This window comes from Typha angustifolia, chromosome 9, assembly GCF_048772165.1.
Source record: "Typha angustifolia cultivar Huaian chromosome 9, ASM4877216v1, whole genome shotgun sequence".
NCBI classification, from domain to species: domain Eukaryota; kingdom Viridiplantae; phylum Streptophyta; class Magnoliopsida; order Poales; family Typhaceae; genus Typha; species Typha angustifolia.
In genome coordinates, this window is record NC_133247.1 from 6078676 (window position 1) to 6088540 (window position 9865).

At 36.4% G+C, this 9865-nt stretch overlaps 2 protein-coding genes across 2 annotated transcripts; one reads left to right on the top strand and one right to left on the bottom strand.

The window, feature by feature from the left end:
* The first annotated feature begins 2177 nt into the window (after positions 1-2177).
* On the top strand, positions 2178-3422 carry LOC140766855 (uncharacterized). Its single transcript, XM_073106516.1, has one exon. It carries the CDS (start codon positions 2520-2522, stop codon positions 3420-3422), a length of 903 nt encoding a protein of 300 aa, XP_072962617.1. The 5' UTR covers positions 2178-2519.
* Positions 3423-4880: 1458 nt separating this feature from the next.
* Positions 4881-7155, bottom strand: LOC140767803 (uncharacterized). Its single transcript, XM_073107865.1, has 2 exons — positions 7084-7155; positions 4881-5905 (listed from the first exon to the last, which is right to left on the bottom strand). Exon 2 carries the CDS (start codon positions 5795-5797, stop codon positions 5189-5191), a length of 609 nt encoding a protein of 202 aa, XP_072963966.1. The 5' UTR covers positions 5798-5905; positions 7084-7155; the 3' UTR covers positions 4881-5188.
* Between the last annotated feature and the right edge of the window lie 2710 nt (positions 7156-9865).

Here is a 9865-nt window from a genome sequence, read left to right on the forward strand (position 1 = left end):
ACATCTCAGTGGTCTTCTCTCCATGGGTTCACTGAGGCATTGTGTGGCACAACCATGCCTTAGATATAACCATTGAGGCACCAAGTCTTCGTACTCTTCACGGTCTTCAAAGTCTTCAACTAGTTGCTTGGGTAGAGGTCGGTGGTAATCAATGGCTATTTTGGGTTGCCTTGCCACCGGAATGGGCAGCAAGGGCTCCATTAACGGTGGCATAGCCTCAAAAATCATCTTTCATACATCGGAGGTGGAGGGGTCTAGTTGCAAAGTGGAGGCTCCACTATGGGCACCATTGTGAGATGATAAAAGCTTGAGTGAATGCCTCCATAGAGGCGATTCTATCAAGGTGGCTATCATTTGGACTAGATCTGGATGTCTTGGCATAGTAGAAGTGATGCAATCATCGGTGAGTTGGGGATCGGATAGATCTCCTTAGAAGCTATCACTTTCACTGCTGCAAATGTGCCTTTGTATGAGTGCATTGCTATGGATCTAGTAGTAGGTATTTGGTCTGAGAAACAATAGCTCTGATACCAAATAATATGTTCCTAGCTAAGGTGGGTTAAAAAGAGTGAAAGGATAGAGATTGATGGTGGTGACTATGTTGATGATAGTGTGGGAGATAATTAAGATGAAGATAAAATGGGCAGATTTGAGGTTTAGATGGGAAACTAAATGAGACATTGGTTGCCCCTAAGGATCTAGGGAGATATATCAATCGAAGAAGGGAGGAAGGACAATGACCTTAGCTTGAAAGAACAAGAGATTGAGGAGAGAGAGAGAGATAGGAGAAGATATGCTCAATCTTCATTAATGATATCTTAGATTAGATATATCTATATATATTAGGAGTCCAATCCTAACTCAAGCAAACATTTAAAATAACCCTAATAGGATTGAGATTAGCATTAGACATTCAAATGGCTTGGATGGCATTCGAAAGCGTCGACAAAGCTTGGTCTTAGTCTACAACATTATGAAGCTGTTCGAATGAATGAATGACCCACCAGGTGTTCAAACGCCCAAGCCAAAGGGCAAAAATCCTCCAAAAATAATAAACAACTAAGCCTATATAAGTGGGTTCTATTCGACAAAAGTGAGATGATTCGGTTATGCCCCAACACATCATTTGATGTATATTTGTGATCCTGTTTTTTTATGGTAGTTATATTGTCTAAATTATGATGAATTAAGTTAAATTACTTTTGGCTAAGAAATCTAAAATTAACCATGAGAAGTTGATATAATTATTGTAAATAAAACTACAAATTGTATTTAATTTTGAACCTATTTCCTATCTCTCTCCAAAAAAAAAAATCTATTGACGAACTAGGAAAAGAGCAATAAGATCAATTTGGCTATTTTTATCTCTTATTTCAAGTGTCATCAAACACATCTTATCCCATATTTTTAATCCAGCACGTATCTTTCTTTTTTGCAATGAAACACCAAATTATAATAGTAATAAACTATCTTTTATTTCAGAATGAATCCTCATTTCATTCCAATTTTAATTTCTCCTCATCCTGCAACCTTAACAGGCACTTAAGAGAAAGAGCAAATGTTATTCCCACAAAAATTGGTCCAAGAAAATGCTAAGGAAAGTGACACAAAGAAAGACTATTTAAGATTAGCTATCTGATTGGCTTTACTATAACTACATATGAATTATAATATACTAACAAATAATTCATTCATAATTAGGTTGTTAATCAGATCACTACTTCTTTCCTAGGTAGGTATCCCAGTGATTGAGACATTCCTTTATGTTTTGCAATTCTGATATTATTTTAACAGCTTGGATTATAGAATTTGGGACATAAAAATGCAATTTGATGCAATTTTATTAGGTAGTTTTAGGGTCAAACATATGGTTGCTAGCTTCTTTTTATATGCAATTTAGATTTCTTTACAGTTGACTTGGTCGAAACCCTAATTTTGATTCAACTGGTCAACTGCCACGTACCTAAACAATTTGTGTACCCGGAGATACTTGTGGCTAAATTCCCGCTCGTTTGTTTTAACTCACCACATTTACTAATATGCCCTTGGTGTTTGGGCTCCAAGATGGTATTCATTAACATTGTTCCAAATTGATTTTGGCCTGCATCAAGGGGCACAATTGTCAACATAACAAACAAAACAGTAGAAGAGATTGAATTGGTCTCCTCTTATTTTTTTTATCTTTTATTTACGAGAAAAATAATCATAAAATTTTACTCCTCCTCTGAACCATTTCCTCTTCATTTCTGTTCATCTCTGGCTTTAAGAGCTCTATTAACATAACAATTATCTATTGCATTCTTCGTTGTTGCAGTATATGTTGTTGCACTTGGGTTGCTCGGAGGAGTTCTGTGAAGCAGTAGTCGTTAGCCGATTACAATGAATACATTGGATTGATTGATTGGTATGAGGGCGAATTATATTGCATAATTGCTAGAGTATCTAGGATTTTTTTCGTGTAAAAAAGGGTGTCAATGGGGCATATAGCAAGGAGTTGAGCTCGTTAATTTGATCGGCAAATGGAGGATCCGAGCACCAATGCTCCATCCTCTTGCGTTGAAAAGAACTTGGATGAGACGGCGAGCAACAAGACGGCACAGTGCACGGTGATCGCCGTCTACCGAACGATGATTGCCGGTGTGGCGCGACGTGTGACCGTCATGTGGAACAAGAACCTCATCAACCACTCTTTCTCCGTCTCCGTCGAGAATTCCGACGCCGACGGCCCTTTGACATGCAAGGTTGAGCTAAAGCCGTGGCCCTTTTGGAGCAAGAAGGGCTCCAAGCCCTTGGAGATTGATGGCAGCCGCCTCGACGTCTTCTGGGACCTTCGATCGGCTAAATTCTCCGGCAGTCCTGAGCCCTCGGGGAACTACTATGTCGCCCTGGTATGCAATGAGGAGGTGATCCTCTTGTTAGGTGACTGTAAGAAGGATGCCTACAAGAAAACCAAGTCAAGGCCTTCTTTGGAGGATGCCACATTGTTGTGCAAAAGGGAGAATGTCTTTGGCAAGAAGAGCTTCTGCACAAGGACTAGGTTTGATGACCGGAAAAAGGAGCATGACATCGTCGTCGAGAACTCCATCTCCGGGCCCAAGGACCCCGAGATGTGGATAAGCATCGACGGCGTTGTGCTGATCCACGTCGACAATCTACGATGGAAGTTTCGGGGGAACGAAACGGTGATCGTCGAGCGGACTCCGGTGCAGGTCTTCTGGGATGTTCATGACTGGCTCTTCGGGGGGCCGGGATCGCATGCCTTGTTTATATTCAAGCCTGGGCCGGCGCTGGAGCGGCAGCCGGTGGACGACGATCATCAGAATGGCATCAGTCAGAGTGACAATGAACAACACCCTCTTGTTAGAACTTGCAGAGGTGCTCCAGAGTTCTGCTTCTTCCTGTATGCATGGAAATTGGAATGAGACAGAGATAAGGTGATTCTGATAATCTCATATTGTCAAGATTTTGTATCTACGATGTAATCTGAATGGAAACAAGAAAAAAACTCGATAGTTTGTTTGTATAATCATAATGGTATAGTTATGGAATTCATGTGAGCAACTCGAAAGTTCTCAGAGGGCCAGTTTTGTTCAGAATCTATACTTACTCCCTAATTGAATACGGAATGAATTATTTCTTAATAAGAGGCCTTCTAAAAGCATGCATAAGTCCTAGGTTATTCATTACTGTGCTCTTCGTTGTAAATGTGCATGTAAATTTGCATAAAGATAACTAGGACATGAAACAGATACTTGGGGTACTTCTGTAAGCTAGTAGGGGGGAACAGCTAATGGAGTTGTTACATCTCAACTGAAATGGAACTTTCTGAGCTTGGTGAACTATTTTGAAAGTTTACTGCTAGAATCCTACAAAGCTTTAGGTATATTACTAGTTTGAGCAAATGCCGAGGCTGCAGCAAGGAAACCCAAGTGAGCTTTGTAAAATCTTGATCATGTACCATCCTCACGAATCTAAGTAGAAGCAATAGATATTGTGTTCTTCAATCCTTGACAAATGTGGCAGTTCTTTACATATCAGCAACCTGGAGTAAGGTGCTTGTTTTGTCCTGCAACAACTCAACTATGGGGAAAATCAGTCAGGAATACCCAATATCTGTATTACTTAAACAGAAGACACTGCTGGTAAGAGGTTATGGATTACATAAAAACATTTGACATCATTGTTAGGAAGGTACAAACTGCAGTTAACACAAGAGGATGCAAGAATTATAAGCAGAATGTACACAAAACATGAAAAAGGCTATGTGATGACTAACATGAGGCATGCCCACAAAGTGAATTTAAATATAAACCTGCAAAATTTGTGCATGCCCACAAAAAAGAAGATATGGCAGCAATGTAGAATTCAGCCTCAGATATCAGCAACATTTTAATCTCTTCAAAAGAGAAAAAGAAAGAGAATTTCAACATGCAAATCTGAATTAGAACCAATTTCAGTCCATTGAAGATATTGAGGGAAAGGTAAAAAATAAACAATTTAATACTTGTAGCAAGGTTCATTATTTTGCCCACGCAGATCCTTTTATAGAACATAGGCAGTGTTCCAAGCAACAAGGGACAAAATAAAACAATAAGAGAAACAATAAGAGGAGAAATTGATAGTGAGAACTATTACTAAACTGATAAAGATTCTTCAACTGCACATGCTTTGGCTTATCATCTTGACAATAATCAGACAATTGCATCATGTAGAAAAGTAACAGCAAAGTAATAGACATGGTCACATGGAGTAGGTAATAAATGAACATTGCTGATTAATGAATAATGATTCAGACGGTCCGATAAGTGATAATTAAAAAGCTCGAGTGATGTTCATTTGATAAAATCAATGGCAATAAAAGGATTAGTGAGTCCGATGAGGATAGTAACCATTATTATATCCATTTCCTTCCGGATGTTACATTTACATCTGACTCCCTTCTAATATAGTAGGAAAGATGTCGTAGCAGTGACAGCCAGGCAATTAAACAACTTTGGCAACAAAATCTCTTTTAAGGTAACTCAAGTGCCAAAAGACACATTATAATCAAGATTGAAACATGTTCCGAAAGATCAGCTTCTACACTGTCATGGCACACTGACATGCAATATTCATTTATAATCAGGCTTCATCAGGAAATGCAAGTTTGCCAGTCAATAAAAAATTGGCATCTCAAAGGGAAAACCTATCACTCCATCACGGCAACTCCTCCAGCTGCCTTTATTTTTTCGATGATATCATTTGCCTCCTCCTTAGTAACTCCCTGCTTCAGAATGACTGGTACCTTCTCTACTAAATCCTTGGCCTCCTTCAATCCAAGATTAGTAAATGTTCTGACCTCCTTGATCACCTTGATCTTTGCAGCAGTATCAAATTTCTCCAATTTTATGTCAAATGCCGTCTTCTCTGGTTTCTTCTCCTCTGCCGTTGCAGCAGATGCCCCAGATTGAGGACCAAAATTGAAACCTTGTCCAGATATTGGCCGCAGAATCGGTTGGTTAAGCCTTATCAAGAGCGTTGGACCAATCTGTTTCAACTCTTCGGGTGGAAGGGCAGCAATGCGATCAGCAAGCTCTACGATCTTATCTGATGGTGGTGGTTTCGGTCCATATGGATCATAGACTTCTGGATATTTGTATCTCTTAGGTTTCGAGTCTTTGGCTGCTAAATCAGCACAGAACATACGGCATTGAGCTTGTAATATACATTTCCTGGATGTGGCTACATAACCACGTAGACCTTTTAATCCAGTGAACAGCCTCATCCTATTGAAATCCTTAAAGTACAAAATAACCATGAAAAGGACAATGAAGATAGATTCAGTCTCCTGCTGGACTATCTGCAATGCCTAGCATTCCCAGATTAAAGGCCCTCTATGAAAGATCATGATATTCCAGTCAATTATCTGCCATAAAAAAAGAATTCCGCAAACAATTTAGGTAGATGCAAAAAGCGTGGCCCTTGGGAAAAAATAATCTTCTGAAAGCAAGAAAAGGTAATGGGATATTCAGTAGGGAAACTTTATATCGTATCAAATAATCAATTCATTGTTGAGATATCTAGATAATGCTGCAGAAAAGGTCATTGGTAAAAGAATGTCTTTTCCAGAGTAAAAACTACTTCGAAACAATGTGACAGAAGGAACTTCCCACCTGAAATTTTACTTCATAACAAATTGAACTGCATGTAGGACAAGAAATACGTTCATGTGTTTATGCTGAACAAAAGCACAGAGTGATGCAAAAAGTTGGACATGTTATTTGGGTGCTCCAAAACATATCCATCTAGACATTAAATCTCCAAGTACCTTATTTCAAAATGTAAGTTAGTCATATAAGGACGACAATTCCAACAATGGTACCCTAGTCAGCATATAGGTGTCACTGATTTCAAGCATCTATCCCGGAAGTTGTAAAGAACAGACTAGATATGATTGGAAGTAGTAGAAATCTTCAGACCTCGTCAATACCAACACTCAAACATGTACTTTCTATTGTTGTCTAGTTAGGTATCGTCATTATCTTTATTCAAACAAATATGCATCAAAATGTGGCTCACAAACCAGAATAATCCTAACAATAGAGAGATCCAAAAATGATCACAGAAATTCTTGTTGAATAATTATGCAAAATACCACCAGAGAAGACTACCATGTGGAAGAGATACAAAAACTTGGCATTTATCCCCAGAAATTAGACCATCCGAAAATCCATTCCCGATCAAAATATAGTAAGACAACACAAGAACGAGATCAAGTGATTCAACAATATGATTTAGCTCAATGTTTGAATGCCTAATAATTGGCATACACACATCAAACCGTACTAGATCTTCGCTGTATCATCACTAGAAGCTCAAAACGCGATTTGGGTTCACCACTTCAAGGACAACAATGTGTTATTAACGGGAAAGGTGATTCCTTTCGCTCAATATAGTGTTCGCCTTCGCTTGTCAAATTCAACAAGAGGTTAAAGTTCAATTCTTTTCTTTCGTGTTAGTAATCAGGAATTAACTCTAACGACACGAGGAGATCCAACAATTCAAAAGCAAAGCTTAAGAGAGAGAGAAGAGAGAGAAGCTTACGAGCAATGGCGGCGGCGTGCAACGGTGACGGAGTGTGAGAGAAGCCCAAGCCCTAGGAGAAGAATTTGACTGCACCATGTGGGTCGGGTTTCTGAAGCCTTGTTGGATACCAACCCGTTTAGTCCTTATCAGCATCATCTTTTAATATTTTATACATTTTACCTCCTTTGTTACCCCTAAATTCATTTTGCTCCAATAGTTTCATTTATGTCATTTTACTTTACCCCCTCCTGATTATATCCAAATTAAAACCATTACCTATTTTATTATATTTGACTAAATTATAACTCGAATTTGAAATTACTCATTAAAAATAAAGCCGTAGATAGTTTGATACATTTTTTAACGTATCTAAAATAATCCCGATCAAATTTTAAATAACAAAAACATAATAAAAACATACATATGTTTAATATATTTATTTATATTAAAATTTTGATCTATATTATTTTAGATACGTTAAAAATATATTATTTTAGATGCGTTGAAAAACTTATCAAATTCTTAACTTGTATCTATAGTATTTTTGAACTTTACCGGTGGATTGTTAAATACGTTGGAAAAAATAATATTTGTACTTTAATTCACACCACAAAAAGTAATATGACTGAAATAAAACTATAGGCCTAACCACAAATGAGTAAAATATAATTTCTCTTATTTGATAATTAACTTGAACAATTGATCAATTCTCTCATAACAAAAGGCCACAATAAGCCAACTCCAACTCACTAGACATGATTCAATTTTGTAAGGATTGTAACCTCAAACTTCTTATTAGTTGAGAAAATCAAACCACAACCACTGTATTTTCTTATTTTATTTTATTTTAAATGAACCGGAGACCTACTTGTTAAATAGAAACCAGGTTACAGTAGAATTCAGGGCTGGGTCAAGCCACACCTTACAAGCACGATTGGCTAAAGCGTACCTAGTTAGGTTATTAGACATATAGTTGTTATGTCCGTTGGTCTACTAGATTTTAATAGAATTGGAGTTTGTAATCAACTTTAAGCAATCATTGATGAGAGAGGAAATTACCTTGTCATGTTGGTATTCACCCCTACTGTTAACCATATTTCCCAAATTTTGATAGTCCAGGTTGATCTTCCACTTGCTAAAAAGTGAGCTTCCTTGATCAGCGAGTGCAATACCAACGCTTCACCATGCAAAGCATTTTAGCTGTTCTCCAGCAAAATAGCTTTCACTAGGTGGATATTTAAGGAGAACTCTAATAGAATAAACTTGACACCATCCTCACTGCTCCCCCTCCATGTTGCATCCGACCATCCACAGTGCCCCTAGCTTGAATGTCAACGCTATTATGGACAAGAAGATTAGAGGAGGAAGTCTGCATGACGGAATGCCATTACTGTTATATAGCTAAATGGAATGCCATTAATGTTATATAAGAAGATGATTCTAATCAATGCATAAGATTGATAGATTATTTTGAAACTAAGTGCTACAATGTCAAAAGTTGACAAGGGTGTTACAGAAAATATCATTATGTTCCAAAAGTTAATTATATCATATATTGCATGATTGTTGTAGGCCCATAATAAGACTTAATAGGTCTCTAAATTCTATGAAGACAATTACATTGTCTGGATTATATTTTATAAGCTGCAATTGCAACCTTCTTTTAGATGTTAAATATGCCATGCTAATTGCAAGAACCTGATTGACTGATTGAGTATACTCCAAAGATAAAAAAAAAAGATCTAATAAATTATAATTAAATATAGAAAGCAATAGATTGCAAGGATTTGATTGAACATTATCTCATCAGGATCTTACTATATATTGCATAACTAGACAATAAAAGCAGCTATAAAAAAAATTAAAATGAGAAACATCATTCTTTCCTTTGTCCAACATTGAGCATACATCAAAGATAGACTCTAATTAGTATTCTATAATCTTCTCAACTGCTTCTCTAATATATTCTTATCTATTTCCATATTTTCAGCTTAATTATCATGCTTTCTTTGCAAAAATAATTTCTTCTCTTGAAAAAAGAATTCACAAGAACTTAATCTATATATAGATGAAGACCTAAAAGTCAAACTATCACAACTAAAATTATTTATCTCAGACTTTGAAATCTCCTGTAGGAATTATTCTCAATAAAACTTGTTCAAAGTGCAGCTCTTATTCCACGATGATAAACCATCTTAGTAGATTTAGATTTCATTGCTAGTATTTGAAGATGTGAGAGAGGATGCTAGATTGATCTTGGATTTTAGGTAATAGGAAAAGGAAAAATAGAAGACGAGAGATGTTATTCTCCCTTATTTCTAGTGATAAGGATCCATAGGAGATAGTCACAAACTTATATGCAAGGATTCTAATTGAAAATAATAACCGACATCTAATTAAAAAGATAATTAAAATATTTTTAATAATTCAGGAGGTTTATGTGTACAATAAAAAAAGAAGAGATGGTGCATTTAAAATTACCCCCAATTTATATTCAATAAAATGTTCTCTACCTAATACCTTTTAGTAATAGCATATAGTTTTAATTTAACAAATATATATTTGCCTTTGGTAGTGTAGGATGTGTAGATCTTTCACTTAATTAATATCTCTATTTTTTATTTTATTTTTAATATTACTTCCTTTCAGACGAGTTCTCAAAAATAAAACAAATAGTTAATTTTTTATCCATTAAAAAGTAAAAAAATTACGACTATAAAAAATAATTAGAAGGGTATCAAATGAAAAATGATTCAAGTTTTGAACGGTAAGGATGTAAAACTTGAAATATCGAATAGTT